This window comes from Mchenga conophoros, linkage group LG13 (assembly GCF_057382185.1).
Source record: "Mchenga conophoros isolate Kocher_MC1m ecotype Shallow Benthic linkage group LG13, M_conophoros_male_GT1.1, whole genome shotgun sequence".
Taxonomy (NCBI): Eukaryota; Metazoa; Chordata; class Actinopteri; order Cichliformes; family Cichlidae; genus Mchenga; species Mchenga conophoros.
Window position 1 is genome coordinate 14548333 of NC_140538.1, and position 23791 is coordinate 14572123.

Consider the following 23791-nt stretch of genomic DNA (forward strand, 5'->3'; position numbering starts at 1 on the left):
AGCAACGTTGCGAAGAAGAGTTGGCCATAATTCCTCTATAATGATGTGACCGAATGATAGTCCTTAAGGAAACCGTTGCTTCAGTTTATTGCAGCTAAATGTTGTTCTATGGCTTATTGAGTCATGAGGTGTATGTACTTGTGAAAACTTTCTCTTTCATATGACTGCATGTTTTGGATGCTATGTAAATAAAGAGTTTATAGTACAGTGGCTTCAATCAGCACAAGGAAAGACCTGATAAATGACTAGCAAACAGAATCTGCAAATTCAAAGGAAGAATTGCCTTACTGTTCGTTTATTTTAGCATGCTGACTGAAAAAAAAAAAAAAATCAAAAGCTACCACTGAAAGCGTTTGAACAGTTGCTGGTATTTGGTATAATTATAGTGAAGTGATTGGGTGCTTGCCGAGGGGCCTTGAAGAGCCTTTCAGCTTCTATAGCTGCATTCAGGAGTCAGAACAGAGACGAGCTGGTTTCACCGTCCCCAAGACACACAGTGCATGAGTGTTACGCAACATTATGGCCCATTAGCGCTTCCCATTTCTCATGACAGTTTTTGGTCGCTTATATTTCCACTATTTTAAAGCCACTGTTAAGTGATTGTGTCCATTCATCTCCAAGTAGTTATTTTGTTAATGCTGCACACACACCCAGGAATGGCATGTTCAGCTTTTTGTTTTGTATTTTAATCACACATCCTCTCCTACAGGCCGGTGAGGTGTGAGTGGAGGACACAAGTGTACAGCTCCCTATAGCACTGTATTCTCTAAGTCACTTTTGAGTGTTTTTACTTGGATTATAACTAAGTAAATTAAATCTGCCAGACAGTCAGCTACAATTAAATAAGGGGCTTGATATAAACTAAAGGGCTGTATTTTGACCTAACATCTGCCAGAGTGTACACACTGGGATTAGAGTCCACTTATTTATGAGAGCTCTGTTTCTGGTGATCTCAGGGCTTGGAATTCACTTGATTTGTTGAACCAAAATAAATGCCGCTGGCCAGGCTATTATGCTTCAGCTGTGATTTAATCGGTGCAGATGGAATCGAACAGATTTTCAGGAAATCAAAATAGAAATCGTAATGGAGCCTGTCAGTTTTGGATCCAGGAAGCTGGACTGTACCGGGGGAAGCCTTTGGAGAGGAGGCTAATCACTTTCAGATGACCCGGTGAAGACGTGAAAGCGTGCTCTCTTTCCTGTGTGTCGATGTGTGCACAGATGTTCGCTTGATATTACTTTCACCAAAAACAATGAGATGAATCAATAATTGGAGAAATGTGTTTCAGATTGAGACACCTCATCAAGCAGTGGACGGTTGTCCAATGTGGAATTACCTAAGATGAGTAAGGCTGTGTAGAAGCACTGCATTACAGGCAGTTTCAGAAGGCTGACCCTAGAGGAAACTGTGCCCTTGAAGTGCTCAGCAGCGTCTTCATCTGCTGCCATTTCTCCCTTCAGTGTGTGCCCTTTACTTTTCACTATCACAATCATAAATTCTAAAAACCAATTGCTTAACTTGGTCTCTCAACATATGTGGCTTTTGTTGCACATGGGGTCCTATCATGTATCACTGTTATAGCTTTTAGACCCTCTTGCTTCACGTACACTTTCCTTAGTGAGCTCAGTCTGGGGTTTTTGGTTTTTTTTTTTCTTTCTTTGATAAGCGGAAGCCCATCCCTTTCCTTTTTGGGACAGGCGCATAACCCTCGCCAAACACCTCTCTTATGACGGATGACTTCACTCAGTCATTGCAGACAGAGCCCTGGATAGCTCTGCAATGCATGCATACTTACGGCAAATCCCCAAACGCACACACATATATGCACACGCACACAGTCGGTGCTGCTGACCTTGTATAGAGGTTGCAGCTTCATAAAAAGACCAAAATACCTCTTAATCTTGTTCTACCAGCGCAAGGAAGAGGAAGAAATCTCCCTCGTCTATATAGTGCCACGCCACTGTCTGACTGAGAGGTGTCCATGACTAAAAGAGGCACAGCATTCCCCAAAAAAAAGAATGTACATAAAAACAGCTCTATTGCAATATGTGCATTTCTTGTGAGTTACACAAGATGCAGTTAGCTCTTAATATAAAGCATACCGTTTGTTTAGACTGTGTGTGAACTGTCTGCAGTTTGTTTGTTGTTAAACTGGCTTGTGTTTACAGTAAAACAGGATTTCGGTTTCGGTTACAGCCTCCCATTGCACATGAAATATCATCTCCAGAAACAGGTTTTTCCAGGCAGTGTGAAGACATTTATGCCTGTGAATGTTGGGACTTGTTTGAATGTGTAACAACGCAAGAGGCAGAGGGATGTTTATCTATCTGTCGACTACTTTTTTTTTCTTTTTTTTTCCTACAGGTGTATATTTTGGCATGGATGTGTTCTTGCTTTCTCAAAGCCAAGAAATGTCCCCATAATGTGTAGCAGGAGTTGAGCTACACTGATTACTGATGTTTTCTCACAGCTACAATGATGGTATAAAGAGCCAGAGTCAAAGCGGTCAGCCGCTGACCCTGTAGTATCAGTCTGGTATGTGTTCCTCTTTTCAAATAGTGTTTTTTTCCTTCTCCTGGGACCAAGAAGCTGGAGCTGTTAAAAGGCCTCTTAATGCTACTGGGCCAATTGCAGCCATGCACTTAATCATTTCAGTATTGTTTTTTGTCCCAGATCCAAGAAGAAAAAATCCGAATTCAGACTATTCAGAAGCTTTAAGGACATGAACTTCGAAGTAGAACATAATTACCATTATGTTTATGACATGTTATTAAAGAAACCACTGGAGCACTGCCAGCTGTTACGACTCAAAAAATTGTTACTCTAAGCTGCAATGAATTTCTGTTGGTACCGTGCTTAATTTTCTCACATAATTCAGAAGACTGTGTGCGACATTTTAATGAGAGTGCAGATTGTAAGGAAGAGTTGGTTCTTCATCAACCAAAGGGCTTACAGTTACAAAAAGGTGTGTGTGCGGAAACTCACTGGTTTATGAATTTGCTTTGTTAGAACAGTTTTCATTTGTATCCAATACTTTTAGCTAACACCTTTAACCTATGGTCCTTGCTAGTACTGAGTTGAAACCCTTTTGCTGCCCTAAATGTTTGTGACGTAGATTTACAAAGTGCCGGAAACAGTTTTTTCAGAGATTTTGCTCTATGCTGACATGATAGCATCACACAGTTGCTGCACATCCGTGGTCTGAATCGCCGCAATCGCAAAGCTGCTTTATTTGGTGGCTTGGAGACTATGGAGGCCATTTGAGTTGAGTGAACTCATGTCATGTTCAAGAAATCAGTTTGAGATCATTTAAGCTTTGTTATCCTTCGTTATCCTGCTGGAAGCAGACTTCAGAAAATGGGTACACTCAGGCCATAAAGGGATGGAGGTGGTCAGCACTAATACTTGAAATGATGCTCATTTGGTACTAAGGGATGCAAAGCATGCCAAGAATCACCCACACATTCAAGGAAGGATAGTCCATGCCAAATTCTTACCCTCAGAGCAGAAACTGAGACACATCAGTCCAGGCAACATTTTCTCAATCTTCCTAGCAGCTTCAAGCATTCTGGCCATTCTCTTCTGACCTCTGGCATCAACAAGGCATTTTCTCCATCAGGACTGAGCTCACTGGGTATTTTCTCTTTTTTGGAACAGTCTCTGCAAACCCTGGAGATGGTTTTATGAGAAGATCCCAGTAGATCTACAGTTTCTGAAATACTCAGACCAGCTCGTCTGGCACCAACAACCATGCTACATTCACAGACAGTTAAATCACCTTGCTTCCCCATTTTGATACTTGGTAAAAAAGACATTGTTTTGCACATTTTATCAGACAGAAGATAAATGTGGTGTATTAGGTGTTTCAAGCTTCACCATGTATTACCCAAAGATTTTCATAGTTTGTCAAAAGTTTCATGAGTAAAATTCTTTCCCAGACTCTTTTCAGGCTAAACCCAGGAAGAGCTCATACATATTTAGTTGCCTCACGTCTTTGTCTTTCTTTGTTTGGTCTTCTTTTATCTTTTGTATATCTTTGAATGTTACTATTCCCCTCACAGCTTGGCTTGAGTGCTGCGCCAATCTCAGAAACCAAAACTGTGAACCACAGGAAGCTTTAATAGCAAGAATAGAAATTATCTCCTGTAAGTCGGCTAACTTTGCCTTGAAGATGATAAGGCGGCTAATAATAAGACTCTCGTGCCTGATCGTGCACGCTCTTGGCTGAGGTAGTAATGAATGTCAAGCACTTTATCAGAGGCTAGCCGGAGATGTGCCATCTTTGTTTGATAAAGGAGAGATGTTGAGGTCTGCCCTTTCATTCAAGTGCCTACCCTATTTTTTTTTTTTTTTTTTTTTTTGTCAGGTCGTCCCTTGCTGCGCTCTCCTTCTTCATCCACTTCTCAAAGGGAAAGCCCAAAGCAGATCGAGGCTGGGAGCCGTCATGTCACTCATCTCTCAGCCTGCCCTCTGCTTGCTCTCCTCAGATGTCCAATCAGCCTAATTTTAGCTTGTTTTAGATGGCCGTGTTAAATATGTCTCTGTGTCCCCAAGCGTGCCATGATGCAGATGATCTGTGTGCATGGAAAGCACACTCACGCTGTGTTTTCTTTTTTTTTTAAATGATGCTCCTGTGTGGTTTCTATTTAACAGTGAGCAGATTTAGCACAGGAAGGCCTATTTGTGAGGTGGGGTGGAGAGCATGGAGAGACATGTAATGCCGTTTTTAGGAGTCCCTTTACCTTTCAACGATTGGAAAAAAGCTGATTTTAGCATCCAGACACATAGCTGAAAATGTCACCAGTAGACAGAGGTATATTAAGTTGCTGGTGCTGAGGCAGTTTGTTTTGTAAACACTTGTGGTAGCTATTTGGATGTATACATATGGTTTTACTCTCTGACAAAGACTATATATAAACTGGCTTCAGTAAATTTTTGGAAATATAATCTTTGCATTTAAAGGCTCGGAGGACTGGAGCTGTGGTAAGTCTCACTTGCACACTTGGAGTTATGGTAGAAAAAAAAATAGTGCACCCTTTATCAGTTCTAGGCTTTAACATATCAGGACATAGTTTAAGAAAATCATCTTTCTTTAGCAGCTATTAAAATTATTTAAATCTAGCCTTAGGTGTAAAATGACACCCAGCAGTTTCCACTGTTCCATCATTTATTTAACAAAAACTAAACCCAAATGCAGAAGCAGAGTGTGAAATATTAAATACACCCCGTGATTCAGTAGCTTGTACAACTTTTAGCAGTAACAGCTTAAAGTAATTGTTTTCTGAATGACCTTATTAGTCTCTCACATCATTGCGGAGAAATTTTGGCCCGGTCTTCTTTACGTTGCTTCAGTTCATTGAGGTTTGCAGGTATTTGTTTTATGCGCAGTTCTCTTAAGGTCCACCTACAGTTTCATTCTGGTTGAATTCAAGACTTTGACTGGGAAATCGCTTTTCTTTTTCAACCATTCTGTTGCAGATTTGCTGCTGTCCTTGAGATCATTGTTCTGTTGCATGGCCTAATTTGACAAGCTTTAGCTGTTGGACAGGTCATGAACTTCAACATGTAACTTGCTAACTAAGGCCTTTAGGGTCTAAGACGTAGCTTTTAGGTTTGTTGCACTGTACAATCTGACCTTTAGCAGAATTAGCTGGGATGTCCTAGAACGATTGATGGGTAGCAGTAATTGACTTTCTAAGATAAGTTTTCATCCTTGGCATTGTGTTAACATATACCTGAATATACTAGAGCAGCCAACTGCTAAATCTTCTGCTTTTATAGAGGTGCTCACACTTGCTGATGATCAGTTAATCAAGTGCATTTAATGAGCAGCACCTGGCTCCTACTTACCCTCCTAATTCCTACTTGAAGCAGTGAAAATGTCCATAGTTTTTCACACGCTGTGTCTGCATGTTGGCTCAGTGTCTATTGAATAAGTAATGGCACAAATCTCATGTCATGTGGTTCAGCAGAGGTTGCATTTACTTAATTTTAAGACGTGCGAGAGACCAGTGTATTTTCATCATGTTGTGATACATAAAACCTCAAAACTGAAAGAGGGTGTACTTTCTTTTTACCATGACTGTAAGAAACAAGCAAAAGAAACCACAGGACCCTGAGCTAGAGACAGCGAGACGGGGCCTCAAACACAGGACCTCTTTTTCCTTCAGTGTTACATAAAGCTGTTATGTCCTACTGTGATGGAGCCACTGGGCCTGCAGCTATAGCTTTCCCCCACTTAAAGTGCTGATATGTTTCGGGAACATATAAACATTGAAAAATTTTGTTCATACTTTTGAAGCCTTAGTGCAGAGAGAGCTTTAGAATGAATATGTTATAAAACAGAGAAGCCGGAAGCCACCATTTGTTTAGAGTGGCAGGTGTGATGAATAAACAGTGTATAGACTGAGGATATAAAACAAAATAGTGTTATACAAGGAAATATGCAGATTACTAAGTGGCTACATTAATTTCATTTAGTCCTCCTGACTCTGTTTTCTACTTGCAAAGACTGTAAATTGATTCATTTTTTGCAGCTGTAAAGCCAGAGTGCTAATAAAAATTATTAGAGAACATGAATTTAGATTTGAATGTGCTCTGTAAAAAAAAAAAAAAAAAAACCCACCACAAACAAGTGATTACATAACATCGCTGTGTGTGTGTGTGTTCTTTTTTTCTTCTTCTTTTTTCCACAGACAGCGAGATGGTCCCACTGGATTGCCTGCGTCCTCGTTCTCTCGCTTCCGCCCACCAGACCGCCATTCAGCGAAGCAGTGGTGACCCTCGCCTCTCCGTCAGCCTGTGTGACCTGAGCCTGCAGCAGCAAGAGATGCATCTGGAGGAAGATGATGAGGATGAGGAGCAGCTACATCCCCTGAGCTCCTCCTCCTCCTGCCATGTGCCCCAAAACTCACAGAACTCACAGCAGTGCTCGCTTCTGCCCAGCCATTTGGACAATGATCTGCACTTTCACTCTGTGCACGGCATCCACGTAACCGTGCTGGATAAGCACACGGTGGCTCGGCTGGATCACCGCGGTGATGAAAGGACATTGGTGTTCACCAGCCGACCAATGCGCTGCTCAGAGACTGTATTTGTGAAGGTGAAAGCAGGTGTCTCGCGGCCCGGGTCGCTTTCTTATGGCGTGACATCCTGTGACCCTGCCGCCCTGAGGCCCATTGATCTGCCGTCTAACCCAGAGTCCCTGGTTGACCGCAAGGAATTCTGGGCTGTGCGTCGCGTAGCGATGCCACTCCACAGCGGCGATATCTTGGGCTTTGTGGTGAACGCAGAGGGGGAGGTTATGATGAGCCATAATGGCGTCAGTGCAGGGATGCAGCTGTGCGTCGATAACTCCAGGCCTCTCTGGATGTTCTTCGGTCTGCACGGCACCATCACACAACTCAGGATTTTAGGTAGATTCAGTTGATCTTTTCATGTTTTTATCTTTTCTCTGTGTGTGTGTGTGTGTGTGTGTGTGTGTGTGTGTGTGTGTGTGTGTGTGTGTGTGTGTGTGATACCTAAAAATCTATTTTTATGTTCTTAAATCAAATTTGGATTAGAACAAATTCAGGAAAAACCTAAGCTATCACAAGAATGGACTCCATCACTGTTATTGCTCCCTCAGAAAACACTAAGATTTTTTTTTACCTAAGAGCTGCTTGCATTGAAGCCATGTTTAACTGTCGAGCCACAGCCCTTTTAGAAAATGAGTTTTTGGTAATTAGATTTCAGTCTTTTATTAGATTTCAGTTTTTCAAGATTTTTGTTCCTTTTTCCTCCTTCTGAATAATTAAATCTTCGTTCAAGGAAATCAGTTGTGCTCACAGATCTTTGCAGGGTGTCAGTTGTAACTTTCCGTTCTTAACTGAGTGCGTGATCGTGGAATGACCTTTGGAAGCTGAATTCCCACTCAGTCAAGTCATGAAATAGTTTCTCCCTCCTCTGTTGTCTGGGGCTGCTCTCTGCCTTTTTATCAACTCATATATCGCTTTTGGAATTTACATCCAACCCCCACGATTTGCCCGTGAATGTTAACTTTGTACCGTCGGATGAACAGAATTCGTATCAGCTGGGTTTGATTCCAGCAGATTTCACACAGTGGTAACGTGACGTTACCTCAAGGTACTCTGAACTAAAAGTGTGGGTGTGCGTACACAGTTCAGGACTCAGAATGAAAAAAAGTAGGAACAGATAATTGCGCTCTCCAAAATAATTTCTTGGTTGGAAATGAAATGATATGGGTTATATGTAAATGCTGTAGTGATTATGACTGAGTAAAAACAGATTTCTTTTCAGGGAGCTTTGAGGAAATTGATTTGCCTTCAGGCTCTGTCCAAGAGCTACAGATCACTTGATTGTTCAACTCTTCAGAACATGTAATCAGTCTACTCTGTACATATTTGAATCTCTTTGGGAGAGTTTCAAAACAGGGTTTACTGTAGGTGGAAAATTGAAGGCCCTCGTGTCAGTAAAAGGTTATTTTTCTAGGTCATTTGACATTCAGCATCTGCCCTCATTTTGTGCAGAACGAGGTTAAGATTGAAATATTTATTTTGATTTCCTCAGTGGTAAGTCTCCTGCACTTTAAGGATTTTTATAAGCTGGAGCTTGGACATAGTTTATTTGCCTGTATTGGTAAAATATCACAGCAGGCAGGAATCATGAGTGAGTGCTTGTGATCTGTTTATCTTCATCGCAGATTAAGTCTTGATAGAGAACAGTTTTCTTACAGCTCAGAATTACACGATAGACATCTTTTCATAGAAAATCTAACATTTGAGATGAAAAAGAGGGTCAAAATACTCTGGTTGGTTAGTTTTTTTTTTCTATAATAATTCATCTGTGGATTCTCTGCTCTCTCTCCTTTCATGTAGTCAGTCAGACCAGGAACTGAAGAGGTTATTTCTGTCTTGCGTGGGCTCCCAGCAGTCAGCATTATGTATCAGGAGGGTGCCTGTGATCGCTCCTCATGATGCCCTCCATATGCATTATTAAAATGTAATTGCATGGAGAATTGCAATGCTGGGTTTTCCACCCACAGCCAGTTCCTGTCACACTGGTCCTCGAGTCATCTCTGTACTTCCTCTTTTCCTTCTGCCTTTTTCTTCCTCTTTCTCCCTCCCATCCTGATTCTTTGGGGGTATGAGCATTCTTCGAGTCATTACCCACTCCAGCTGTGGGGAGTGCATTTGTGACGTCTCTGCTCACCCACTCGCAGCATCCCGCACGCCATGAGTTGCCATGGAAACATCTAGCCAGTGAGGCAAGTGACAGTTTGTCGTGGCTGGGTGTTGTCAAGCCCGTGAAGCGGAACAGATGGGAGACTGTTGCTCTCACGTGGTCATTTTGTCCATGTTATCTCAGAAACAGTGATTTGATCTTTTCATGGGTCGGTCTAAGGGTCTACTCGTGTAATTACATGCTAATTTCAGTTGTAAATGTGATTAATACATATATGAGCTGTAATTTATTAATATTTTCAAGAAAGATTCGGCAGAGAATTATCACCTAACTCTGACCACAGAGCTTCCAGCTTCTTTCAGTTCATTTTTGTGGTTGTGCTCCCCACAGCAAGTAACCTCTTCTTAAATTAGGGTTTAAATGAACCATTTGTTATAAAGTTGTGATCTATAGTAATAGCATTAGTATTAAAAAATGTATTTTTTAATACTAATGCTACTTATTTTTTAGCACTCTGTTTTAGATGGCAGTTACTCAGAATTAGCTGCTGAACTGGCATCTTTTAAAATTTGTGCCTTACATATTTATGTTAATTTTGATCAATCACAATATCAAAAAATGTAGTTGATGCAAGAAAACTCTGCAGGTATTCTTGCAGACAGCTCCAAAATCCTTCACCAGTAGGACAGGACAGCTTGTATCATGCCACTTGGTGTTGCTTGTGGAGCTTAATGCGTTGGCTATGAATAGACTGTACAGTCACCGGCCACTTTGTTAAGTACACCTGTTCAGCTGCTTGTGTATCAGCCAATCGCACATCAGCAACCAAACACATTCAGACATATAGACATGGTCGAGATAACCTGCTGAAATTCAAACTGAGCGTCAGAATTGAGAGAAAAGGTGATTTAAGTGACTTAATGTTATATAGATGTTTGCCCCAGATGGACTCTAGTGTTCACAAAAAAACTGTCCAGTCAGGAGCACTGTCTCTGGGCAAAACACACCAGAAGTTCACCAACACATTAACTCAGAGCTGCCACATAAGCGCTTAATGGAGTGCCGTTTAAATGCTACTGTATGCATACATCCTCTCACTTTAAAATGTATAACTTTATGAATAAATAAACAGATGACTCTGAGAAGAGTGTGTCTCAGCAAAGTGCTGCGATCATCAGTCCCAGCGCTGACCTTAAATGCAAGTAAATTAGGGAACGTTTAAGCACGCATAACCAGAAGCAGTGTGTTCATGCAGACTTTGCTCCATCTACTGATTTTTTTTTTCTTCTTTCTTTCACACAAACACACTGGTGGTTGCATGATTAAAAAGCTACTATGACTTGTTTACATAAGCTGAAACTGAACTGCAAGCGGTTCAAGTGGTCCAAGGAAAAGGCATCAGAGTTCAGTGCAGCAAATCGGGTCACGTAGCTACAGTTATGCAACAAACTGTATACATTTTACAAACCCTATTAACGTGTTCTTGGTTAGAAAAAAAAATCTCACAAAACACAGAGAAGCTAACGTGATAGAACAGCTGCAGAAGTGAGAGAAACCAAAGCAAGTGAAGGACTGCATTGAGACACGCTTAAAGGAAGCAAACGGTTCATCAGTGTTATGATGGAGAAGTAGATGCAAGTGCATTATTCATATAATCCTGTAGATACATGTTGCTATTAGCTGTTTACTGCTAGTTCGTCACTTCTGCAGCTGTTGCTTCACGTTATTGTCGCCCCAAAAGAATTCCTATTTTGTTTTGTGAGTTATGTTCCACTTCTATTGTTTTGGGGGGGGGGGGGGGGTTGTGTGTGCTTTTGCAGCATTTTTCTATTTGCTGTCAAAACAGAATATCAAAATCTAGCAATCTTTCAGATGGCCAGCAGAAGGTCGCTTCTTTGGTTCCCAAATGAAATCTGATAGTACGAGAAAATGACCCTACTACTAATTTCATGATCTCATCAAATACTTTTCCAGTGAGTCTGTGGTCTCAATCACTAGATTCAGGTCTTCTTTAATACTACATGATGTTCATTTTCTAAATTATGGTCCCATTTAGAGTAAAATAGAAGACAAAGCAGGGTATGTTTTATGATTTGGCTGCCTTTCCTCCTCCACCTCCTTATGTCTTGCTTGTTTGTTTTCTTTTAAATGCTGGTATGACATCCATCGTTAGTATAAAACCCATGGCTGCATTGCAGTAACTAGAGCTGACTCATAATTGATTGGATTTTGGGGTATGGTGGTAAAAAAGAATAATATTTAGTCAACCTTTAGCAAAATTTATGGGGACAAAAACACAGTTAAAAAATGAGTTTCCCTCACACCTGACACCAGGAAAACACGTTTAGCATGGCAGTGAGTTCACTGTACTAGCACATAAGCTAGTTGCTAAAAGAAAATATGCAGTACTGGATGAATGGAGGAGTTAAGTGGGGGGTAAAACAGGGCTAAAAGGAGAGCGAATATCAAACTTGGGTTTGGTGGAGGAATGCTAATGTTCATCCATAATTGCTTGATGTGTAAATAAACAAGTGTTGAAAGCCACTATACACATGCTCAACCACAAATAAGTCTCCTGCACTGCCAGCACAACCAAAGACACACATACTCACGATCTCACAGCCAGCCATGAATGCATAATACAAGAGAAGACAGAAGGGTACATGAATAGACAAGAAGGTTATCCATTTGGCCTTATTGGAGTTCACCAACACATTAACTCAGAGCTGCCACATAAGCGCTTAATGGAGTACCGTTTAAATGCTACTGTATGCATACGTCCTCTCACTTTAAAATATATAATAACTTTAGGAATAAATAAACAGATGACTCTGAGAAGAGTGTGTCTCAGCAAAGTGCTGCGATCATCAGTCCCAGCGCTGACCTTAAATGCAAGCAAATTAGGGAACGTTTAAGCACGCATAACCAGAAGCAGTGTGTTCATGCAGACTTTGCTCCATCTACTGATTTTTTTTTTTTTCTTCTTTCTTTCACACAAACACACTGGTGGTTGCATGATTAAAAAGCTACTATGACTTGTTTACATAAGCTGAAACTGAACTGCAAGCGGTTCAAGTGGTCCAAGGAAAAGGCATCAGAGTTCAGGGCAGCGAATAGGGGCACGTAGCTACAGTTACGCAACAAACTGTATACATTTTACAAACCCTATTAACGTTTTCCCTTCCTTTTTTTGTGAATTTACAGCGTTTTGCTTTTTTCCTGCATTTTCCCACCATCTGTGGTTCTTCGTTTTTTTTCTTGTTCTCCACTCCACATTGTATTGTAAGAAAATTTGGATAAGCAAATAGTGGAATTGAATGAAAACCACTGACATTAGATAATTTGACACATGGAAGCGTGGTGGCGCCAAGTAAGTGACCAAACCAACTGTGTAGCAGTATTTCAATGTAAAACAACAATGCTACATCACTGCCAGGCAGACTTGATCAGATTTTGTCTTTCTATGAAATCGGGGTTGGTACGCTCTTCTGTGAGGAGAGATGAAGTGCCAGTATGACGCCAGAGCCTGTAGTTATCGGTTGCGGATGGGGACACATCACATGGGACGCACAAGAGAGCGTCTGTAGAGAGGGGTTTTTTTTGTACCCTACCCGGAGGTATTGTGGGCTCGTGAAGGAAGAAGGAAAAGTAGGGTGAGGGGAGATTACATCAATTCATAGGCTCCTGACTCACTCACACGCCTACACACACACTGTAGACTCATAAGTCATCTGCTTGGTGATAGAGAATATTTGACGTACGTGTAAGGGAGAGAATGACAGGCTGAGATAGCGACAGAGATGTAACAAGACATCAAACCTCCTACATTAGCTAATTATCAGCCCTGACTCTCAAAGATGCGGACGATTGAAAAGTGAAATGTTTAATCTTTGCATGTGAAACTTTGGCACTTTTGAATACTTCTATAAAGGTATCGTTTCCTCTCTATCCCCAGGCTCATCTCAGCACCCAGACCTGCGAGGCCCATCGGTGCCCAGCTCTCCATCATTTACACCAAACACACCCACAATGCTTTGCAGTGGCAACTCTGAGTCCAACCTCAACACTCCTTTGAATATCAACCTCAATTCAAGTCTCAACTCCAACTACCACACGCTTTTTTCCTCCTCAACAGGTTTGTCCAAGCGTTTTGGGTTTTTTTCTTTCCTTTCTTTGCGTATCTTTTCGGAGAAGTTTCGTGACATCTTTACAAGCCATGTCATGGTCTCCGATTCAAGTATTTCCACATGCCTTGTTTTTTCCAGATTTTCCATTGTGTTTATAAAAAGAAAATGTTTATGAAATTTACATTTATTAAAATGCAGAGGTGCAACAGAGCAGTGAAACAGCCAGCAGCACGCAAACGCTGACTGAACAGCACCAAGACGTCAAGTCGCGATGAGCACGTCAGTGCATGAAGCAAATATTTACCTTGGTGATGTGAAGCAGCGATCCTTGACATCACTACCGTCCCAAGCTGCCGGCAGTATGACAGCAAAACAGGAGTGATGATTGGAGTGCGCACTCAGTTATTCTTGCACAAAGTTGTCCTGAAGCTTCATTAGCAGGAAAAATAGGGGAATAGTGCTGACAGGTAAAATAAAAGATGCGTTGGATGTAGGGTACGTCGGATTGAGCAGAGCTGAATCTGTCTGGGTGAACTACCTGGAAGGTTTCTTCCGTTTTTCTGCCTCACCTTCAGACTCTCATATCTCTAATGGCTTTCTTTTGTCACCCCAGGTACAACCCCAAGCTCTCCATTCTCTAACCATCCAGAGTCCCCCACCTTCCCATCCTGTTCCAGCTCATGGAGTGATGAATGCACCATCTGCTATGAGAATGCAGTGGACACGGTCCTCTACGCCTGTGGGCACATGTGTCTCTGCTACGCCTGCGGTCTCAAACTCAAGAAGATGGCGAACGCGTGCTGCCCCATTTGCAGGAGGACAATCAAAGATATCATCAAGACCTACCGGAGCACGTAGGCTCGATAGGCGATGTCAGGTTCAGCTCGGCACATTGTCAAAGCCATGTGAGACTTTGTAAAGACACGGCACAAGCCTTGATCGTTTGCGTGTGCAGTCTGGCTCAGGTACTTTAAACTCCACCATTAAAGCGTTTTAATTATATCATGTCTAATGCACATCCTTAGCAAGCTAACAGTTGGTCCACTGAGATTCATCAGAGATCAATCCAAACGTACAGTGTGATCAACGGAGACACATTTTTGTGTAGTAACAGCACAACAACAACACACCTTGACCTACTTCCACTGAAGAGAAGAAGTAATCTGAAGAGGCATCTGTCCTACTTTGCCACAGTAGCTCATCAGTCTGCTGGTGATAGCATCACTGCTGGCTAGTTTTATGAGAATTAAAATTGTCCAGAGGAGTGGAGAAATAAATCGGTGGTTTCACCAGCTGCTCCGTTGCAGTTTTTCAGGCCGCCTTGGTTAAAGTGTTTTTTGGGGGGGTTTTTAAGTAGAAGCTCATGGCAAGATCAGATCGCGGTGAGGAATGAGTAGAAAGACAGAGAAAGAATGTGGCGAGTGTGGTGTGTTTGTGGTGAAAGTGCTTCTCTAGCAATAAAACACAAAGAAATGTCTGACCCTACAGGGTGAAGAAAAGCCGGAAAGGGAGCTCTGTTGGGTTATAAATGAAGTGTTCTGCTGAATATCTCAGCACCTGCTGTGCTTCTGTGAATGTCAGCCAAAGCAAGATTGCGCAAAGGGTAAAAAAGTGTGAATGTTGTCACCGCAGAAGGTCATGCTGGCGGTGAATGAGCATGTAAATCAGTGAGGAGGAGGAGGAAGGAGGCGAGAGGATGTTGTACGTTTGGGATGGAGACAGGGAAGAAAGAAGCGTCTTTGCTGCATGTCAGGGTAAAGAAAATGTTCACGCAGACGTACCAGATACAACTTTAGAAAGCCTGTAAAATGAGGGACTTGCGTGGATTGCATGTCCTGCTTCTTGGCAGCCGTTCACACCATCTCTGGCTGGTTGCTAAAGCCTGCTGGATGCTATAATTGCACAAACGTCATCCAAATAAACAGTGGTGGGCAGGGAAGCATTTTAAAATGCTGAAAGAGCACATGAAGATGATGAATCAACCTCTTCATCCCTGAAAGAATCAGGGAATACGAAATCCCACATAAGTTACAGATGGCTCCTCTTACTTCAGGTTACGCCCCTCTCTTTCATGCATTGAATCTCAACGTGAATAATTGCTTTCAGTTATGACATATTTATGTGTCCTTGAGCGGATTGGAAATTTAAAACAAATCGCAAGTTTGTCATCAGCGGCAAGGATGTAGCTTGTTATTGTGGGACATTTGTGTAAAAAATGTCATTTGCATATCAGTTTCTGAGTGCTGCTCTCCATCGATAAAAGCAAACTCCAAGGACACTTTCACTTGACTAATCTCTTGCATTATGTACTGCTTTGAAATGTTAAGAAACACAAGATATGTTCAGGTGTTACTCTGGCCTCGCTGAAACATTGCTCATCTTTAAAGTAGTAAGTGCTGATTTCTTTTCGAGCTTGTCGTCTTGTGGGGGAAAATTGGCAGTTACTGTGTGGATCATTTGAAGGACAGCTAAGTTTTCTAGTGTGCCTTTTAATAAAGAGAAGCTTGGACAAAGTTAGGCTCCTCACTGTGAAAACCTAGAGGGATGCCAAGGTCCTTTTTTATCTTTGAGCCACAGGTGGAAGCACAAAAAGATTGGAAGCAAACGCATCAATGTGCTTAATATCAGCGTGTGCTTTTTATTCACTGCTACTAATGAAATGTTTGTGTCACTACAGTGTACAATACTGGAAATTAGTTGTGAGCGTTGAGAGATGCTCACAGTGTACATTTCTACCTGGGTTCGTTTTCCTTCCTGACCAAATATTACCTAGCAGAAATCCAGCATTGCTGAACATTTGAAATGGATGAAATGGTATTGATGAGTGTAATATTAACTGTACATTATGAGGTTTATTTATTTTTCAGTGCTACAATAAGAAATTATCACTGTTTCTTTCGTATGTGTGGGTGTAGTGTCCAAAAAGTAAGAACATTGTTTATTTTATGGTTAGCAGACAAAGACAAAAGGAAACTTTTATTTCCCTGAAAGGCCCCTGCGGATGTGTCAGCTGATTTTCACTGAAAGAAATAGTTTGACATTTTGGGAAATGCTTATACATTTTGCGGTGAAGATTCAGATGAGATGATCCGTTACGCTCTCCAGTGGTTGCATGGTACGTACATTAAGTCAAGCACTCTATTTAACTACATTTTTGTATTTCGCTTGAGCATTTCCAGGATTTCAGAGAGAAACATTCGACTTTTGGGAATGTCATCTCAGTCTGTTGCTCTTCATGGAGCTAGAAAATCAAATATTACTTTCTCTAAAAGTTAGAGAAACTGAGAACCAGATGATAATGCTACTTCACGACTGATGGATATTTAAAAAAGCAACTGTTTGCTTACAAGTTTGCCACACCACGTCAAACCGTGGCCTACCTGAACAAACACCCCGAAGGCTTCGCTGTTTGCCTGCCAACTCGTCCCTGCCAAATAATAGTGCAGCCAAATCTGTCACACATCCTCTGGAAAAGTGGTGAATGGTGTAATTTGTACACTTTGATTGCAGCCGTGTGATATTTTTGGAGGTACTTGTTGCAGCTCACCCGACTCTGTAGAAAGGCATCTCCAGACAGATAAGAGAGTGGTATCACTCTATTCATCAGTTTCCCAAAAGGCCAAATAAGAGAAAATCAAATGTAAAGTTGGAATTGTTTAGCTTTACCTTTTGGTAATTTATATTTCTCCTAATTGAGCGTATTTAAACCGTGTTGTGGCCTGTGAGTAGTTCTGTTGATTCCGAGAGCTTCTTTTTTTCCCCCCAAACGTGACCAAACTAATCCGAATGAGGCAGTACGTGAAGATGGGCATTGTGTATTTTTGGACAAGAAAATTGTCTCTTTATTTTGGTTTTCTGGGCTACTTTGTGGTTTCTGAATTCGCTAATTATGTTCTGTTTGTTAAATAAAATTTAAATCACTGGTTTTCCTCTTTGTCTGTTATTTCCGATGACTGTATAACATGACCAAAAAAAAAAAAGAAAAGAAAAGAGCACACAGAGCAATTCTTTCGATACAATAAAGAGTGAAAACTGACCATTTCCATTTAACTGCCGGGGTGCTTTCTCTGTTTTATGCACAGCAGGAAAAAAGAAGTCAATCTTGCACAGACGGGGAATGAAAGTGCATTAGCGCCATTACCTTTTCCCAAAATATACATTATACAAATGTTTCATTTGTGGGAGATTTACCTCTTGTACATGAAAATTCAAATTAGGCAATAGCTCGAGAACTAAAAAGGCGCCCAACACAAACATTCTCTGCAGTAGTATACTTGACTAACATCCCACCATATACTATATGAATAACAAAGGCAATGGCTTTTAGTAAACGGCTATAACTCACAGGGAAACTGTTTAGAGTTGTGGTATGTAGACCTGGACAGAGTGAACATCATCTGTTATTTACTACCCTGCAGGCCTGGCTCTAATGCAGCAAGGTTTTAAGCTGCACTCCAATAGGCACAAATACAGCCTGCGACGTTCGGACATGAAACAGGCAGCAGTGTGTTCAGAGGTGAGAGGGAAATACACAACCAGGGACTGTGAAAGTGACATGAATACAGTACATCTCGCTGGTGTCTGTGTACACACAGACTTTCCACTCAGACCTCTCAGTGAACCTGGCTGTGGGCCTTGTGAAGGCTTAAGGGCTTGCCAGACGTGTTTGAGCTGTGTTATGGTATCTCTTCTAGACAGCTGTTTGGTCAAACGCGCAAACTATCAACTTGTATTAATGTATTAAATTTGTATTCCAAGAAGGCAAGGCACTATCGATTTTGAATTTTAACTACACATCAGACAGTCTGAGTTTGTGTTTGTTCCTCTGCTGTAGCCGAGGCACTAAGCAGCTTTTGGTATTCAGTGTGATGTAAAAGTCTTTTCCTCAGTCAGATTGGTGGCATCGAGGGACAGACTCTTAAAAAGTGTTATTTAAAAACTGCAATTTTTTTGTTTTAAAGTCCCTGATATCAAATGAGTCCTTTCAGCCTTACAGTAATTATTGAGCTGATGAAGGCACAGGTGAAGGTCACAGTGATGCAGTGCTTTGTCTGCACCAAGATGCTGAGTACTGCTGCCATCCAGTGGCCAGAAACATGTCCAGCATCTTATGCACCGGGCAGAAAACACAGACAGTATGATTTAAAAAGCTTTCAGTGCATTTTGAAAAAAACAAATATTTCATTCAAAAACTCAGTCAATACATGGCAAGTCCATTTTTTATAAATAGTAATGGCAGTAGGTTGACAAGAATCTCATTTTATAGAATCAATTTTGACCATTGGCCATAAATATAGATTCTAGTACCATTCTTTAATCATTACATATATATAGTTAATCAAATATTTTCTTTCCAGGTGCTATAAATCACATTTTCCATATTTCATCATCATAAACTATCAGCTAGTTTTCAGATACTTGTGGTGACACAATGAGGGACACATCGCTTTTAAATTTGAAGTCCCCGATGGTGTAATGCATTCCCTTCTTCTCCCTGTCTTACCCATGTGATTCATCATTTGCATTCACAAGTAAATGGCCTGTGTTTGTATATTTACTAGTCCCTAAGGACCCCAAAGCGCTTTACACATCCAGTCATCCACCCACACATTCACACACTGGTGATGGCAAGCTACAGTGTAGCCACAGACACCCTGGGGCGCACTGACAGAGGCGAGGTTGCCGGACACTGGCGCCCTCTGACCACCACCAGTAGGCAACAGTGAAGTGTCTTGCCCAAGGACACAACGATCGAGACTGTCCAAGCCGGGGCTCGAACCGGCAACCTTCCGATTACAAGGCGACCTCCCAACTCTTGAGCCACGATTGCATGCATGTAAATAAACCTGCATGCAATTGTGCACATTTAACTTGTTATAAAGATGATGAATGGACATCCACAATTAGTTCCAAGCCAATGACTGCACGAGTCTCAACAGTGGGATGGACATATGATTTGGTGTTTCTCTGATTGCAGCTGAAGGCGATCATATTATACGTCTCCAGACTGGTAACTTTAACGTTTGCTTTGCGAGTTGATGCTAAATTAAGTCGCTCAGCAACCGCAGAATGAAAGCCAATGTCAAACGTGCAGGTTCTCCTAAAGCAGTGCTGCTGTCAATTAGAAATGAATGGAATCCTAAGCAGCCCAGGATGATCTAATTTATTTGAATGAAATCATCTGGCTGGTAAAACACTTGAGCTGTATTAGAGCTATAGATATATGCAGATGTGGAATGAAACTAGATATAAACACATCCAATACTGAGATCTTTTACAAAGTTAAAGGTGGAAAGAGAACTGAGGGGTATCCTATTGCCAGTGATTATGGCTGGTAATGAATTTCATCATACTTTCTGTCAACTGTTAACAGGATTATACAAAAAAAACTACCCACCAGAATTTCATGAAACTTGGTGGAGAGCTGTATTAAGAGAAAAAAACTTTTGTGAGTGGGTGCCGAATCAAAATGCTTTTGTGAAACAAGGTATTGGCCTTGGGAGAGGATGTCCTCTTAGTGTGCCCTTCTAGCTCTCAATCTGCTCAGATGATAATGATCACATTCACTCACAATAAAGAAGTGCCCCTAAACACACCTGCAACGCAGACAGGAATAATCTCATTTTGGTTTATCACTTTTACAACAATATCAGTTTTTTAAATGTGTGAAAGATGACTCGTTATTTTTTCTTCCTTGATAGGTCCTAAAAAAATGAGACAGAAAATATTAAAAATGAAGCATTTTAGCAGCATTTAAGGAGTATCAGAATTCTATATGTACATCCCATTTTACATAATTAATGCTGTTCAATAATGCAGTTTTGTGAAAAAGACCGTTTTCAAAGAACTTTAGAACAGTTTTTAGCAGCAATAACTTGAAAGGATCCTTTTTATGTATGAGTTTAGCAATCTTTCAAAGTGCTGATGAACAAATTTGGCCCACCCTTCTTTAGTTCTTTGAAACATTTATATATGTCCCAGCATATAATTTTATTTAAATTCTGGTCTGGACTTTGAAAGGTCCACTGCAACATCTTGATTCTTTTCTTTTCTTTCCATTCTACAACAGAATGGCTGAAAAAAGTAAACTGTCCTGTTTATGACTCAATTTTGGCCAAGCTTGGCATCACATTTGACTCTAGAATACTTTGGTATTCAGAGGAGTTCACAATAGACTCAGGGATCAGGTGCCTGGGTCCTATGGCAGCAAAATAAACCAACTCATTTCCCCTCCACCACCATAATTGGCAATTGGTATGAGGTGTTTGTGTTGATATGTTTAGTTTCATCCGTCCAAAGAAAATAGTTCCATGCTGCCATGTTCTTTTTATATGTATGTTGGGAACCATGGAAGTAGGAAAACAGCAAGTACAGGTAAAATTTTAAAATTAAATTAAATTTAAAAAAACAGATGAAAGAACAAATGAATGTTCAAAAGTGCATTTATTAAAGTAATTCTTTTGGCACTTTAGTTATCATCACTGATCAAACAGTTAACATCAAACAAAAGTGAGAAGGTGAGCGTCCCCCCAAAAAAGGAATACTGTCAAATTTACTGCCCAGCAGAAATTCAAAATGTTATTATAATTAATAGAGCAGTTCATTTTAGAAAGGTTTAAATGACTTTTGCCTTTGTAATAATAAAACATGTATTAACATAATTATTAAGTAATGAATTTACAACATTTTCACTGAGCTTTTGCCTCTGAAATTAAAAAAAAAAGTTAAGGGAGCTCTGCTGTAACTGTTTTGAACTTTAAGGGAGAGAAAATGCTTGCAAATTATTTCATGAGGACAAAATTACATAATTAAATGGATAAAATATTTCACATGAAGGTGACATACAGTATAAAGAGATATAAAAAAAACATGCAGCACCAAAATTTTACTAACACAAAGCAGCTTTGGCAACAACAGAGATTTTCTTTAGGAAATACTGTAAAAAATAACAATTAAAAAAAGGTTTAATTTCAACAGCTCAAGGCATCGTCAGTATAATGAATCATTTCAAACATGCAGTAAGCTTTAAGTTCTTAAAATGTGTTTAATAAAATTATGTTAAAAACTAACAGAAAGGGGTTCGAGGAGCAGACACAAAATGACGTCTTATTTCAAGTTAAAGGTAACCACTGGAGAATATCGTTAACTCACTCTTCCACTCTCTGGTGTTGTCTTTGGTTGTGGTTAAGTCCCGATATATTGTTCCTGATGCAAAGTCTTAGGCACTCTATCATGTAGATTCATATTACCAGATGCATTGTTTCATTACAAAGTTAAAATTTGATGGGGGTGCTCGCTTTGGCAAAGGTACCGGAATTCAATCCGGATTTAATGTCCGGGAGTTAGCTTTTTTTTTTTTTTTTTTTTACAAAATAAGTCTGTTAGAGTAGTCTTTACACGCATGTCCAGAGTTCTGCCAGCTCCATACACGAGTGCTAGTGCTTTTTCTCGAGGTAATTTGAGGGCACCCATCCTTTCCTTGGTCTGCCATTGTCCAGAACTTTGCAGTACCACCACCCATTGGGGTTTTTTTCAAGAACCTCCAGACTCGTCCCCTCAGGAAATCCCATCGTCTCCTCATCACCGGGGTAGTCTGCTATGGAGATGTAAACCTCTCTGAGGTTGTTATGGATGATGTGGGGCTTGGGTTTCACTGTAGATACAGGAAGGGCATTCTTCTGAGAGCTGACACCAAGGGATTCAGAGCTGCCAGTACCAGATCTGTTCCTGCTTGGCAGTGCTATGTTATTTGGTGCCAAACTGCGTGGCACAGTGCCAAAGGAGGCATTGCGCCGCACTGTGGGGCTGGCGCGTGGGTGATCTGTTGAGTTGAGAGACTCATTTCTCCTGAGAGAGCCAACAGGGCTGGGACCGTCTCTGATGGGGGCTGAGATGAAGACAGATTGCGGTCTGACAACCTGCTGCTGCTTGATGCTGTTCTGCTTGAACGCGCCAAACAAACCCGTAGGTTTGGAGAGACCACCTGGAGGCTTGGAGGGGATGGGTGGAGTGACCTTCTTTAGGTTTTGGTTAATATTATTCAATGCGCGCACCCTTTGTTCATTCTTCTCCAGACTGTTGGACTTGCTAAGGCTTCCAGGTTTAGTCGGAGTGCCATCGGATTCGGATCCTGCCGTGTCATCCTGTGGCCTGACAGGTTCCAGGTAATAAGTTGGAGCCCAACCCTCTGCATCTCCCCAGCGAATATACCACCAGCCACTTTCCTGCTTCTCCAGCACCTCCACCTCCACTCCACCAGGAAAGCTAAGCTCAGACTCTTGGACTTTCTCGTACGGGTCTGTGGTGCGGTACAGGCTACAACCTTCCAGGTCAGAGTCTCCTCGGCTGCCTTTAGAATAGATGGAGGAGAGATCTGATGTGCTCTGAGATGAGAAGGAGTCCTCAGAGGAGATAACTGAAGCAGTCTCCAAGTCCTCACCTTTAGCTTTGGTACCATTCTTCAGCTGTCCCGTTGGCCGTAATTGCCTTCTTAATGTGCTGATGTCCATCTTCTCTGCACTGGAACTCTTTGCTAGCTGTGGTTTGGGCCTCACCACTGGCCTTAGCTTAGAGGAAGATTTGGTGGATGAGGATGGCTTGCTTTCCTCCTGGTCTTTCTTAGGTCTAGATAGATCTGGGGTGGACTCAGTGGAGGCAGATTTTGGACTGGATGCCTCATCAGTTTTGGTTGAAAATGAGCTCCCATTCAAGTCAATCTTGAGCTTATTACCTGCAGGTTTCCGTCCACCAGATGTTGGGTGTGCAGTCTTGTCAGTTTGTGACAAGACATTTGTCTTGGAGGAATTGGAGTCCCTGCTGCACTGCCTCTCTGGGGTCTCCCTGAATGGTCGAAAGCCATCATTCTCATAGATACATTCTTCCTCACCTTCGGCCTCTCCCTCTGCCTCGTGGCCATCTTCAAATGACTCACCCATCTTGAAGGAGGCACTGTGGAGTGATGAGGCTGGTGAAGGCTTTGAAGACATGTGAGAGCCCTTCTCTGAGGAAGTGTCCTCATTCTTTCCATCAACCAAGGAACTTTCTCCTCTCAGAAACTCAAACTCAGACTCCAGGTCCAGATCGCCAATGGCAGGGACATCATATTCTGGCTCTTCATAGACAGGCTTACCAGGAGACACAGGAGATTCTGGGGCCTCAGACCCAGGGCTGCTGGGGGGTGCAGTCTCCACCGAGTCCTGTTTCTTGACAGGTGGAGCTGGAGGTGGAATTTTTGGGCGGCACAAAGTGCTTGTTCTACGATTCAGGTTGGGTTTTTTACGTTTGTCAATGTAGGAGCAGGGAGCCCACCCCTCCTTTTCTCCTATCTGGACATACCACCAGCCACCAGAGTTTTTCTCAATGACCTAAAACACATTTCCAAAGAAAAAAAAAGTATATTTTGTCTTTATTTGAAGCCATTTTACACATTTTAATTTCAGAGGTGTTATTGAGCTATTGAGCAAGAGATATGTGACTGATG

At 41.5% G+C, this 23791-nt stretch overlaps 2 protein-coding genes across 5 annotated transcripts in view; one reads left to right on the forward strand and one right to left on the reverse strand.

Annotated features, from left to right (window-relative positions):
• The window catches only part of LOC146560977 (E3 ubiquitin-protein ligase NEURL1-like), a 34650-nt gene extending 17416 nt beyond the window's left edge, over positions 1-17234 (forward strand). Inside the window, exons 4-6 of the mRNA XM_085296625.1 lie at positions 6697-7416; positions 13140-13319; positions 13925-17234. Of these exons, the coding sequence (XP_085152751.1) occupies positions 6697-7416; positions 13140-13319; positions 13925-14169 (1145 nt within the window). The 3' untranslated portion in view covers positions 14170-17234. The remainder of the gene's footprint in view (positions 1-6696; positions 7417-13139; positions 13320-13924) is intronic.
• Positions 17235-20735: 3501 nt separating this feature from the next.
• LOC146560978 (SH3 and PX domain-containing protein 2A-like) overlaps positions 20736-23791 on the reverse strand; it is a 62987-nt gene continuing 59931 nt past the window's right edge. For all 4 annotated transcript variants that reach the window (XM_085296628.1, XM_085296627.1, XM_085296626.1 and 1 more), the window contains one exon: positions 20736-23675. In XM_085296628.1, the coding sequence (XP_085152754.1) occupies positions 21747-23675 (1929 nt within the window). In that variant the 3' untranslated portion in view covers positions 20736-21746. The remainder of the gene's footprint in view (positions 23676-23791) is intronic.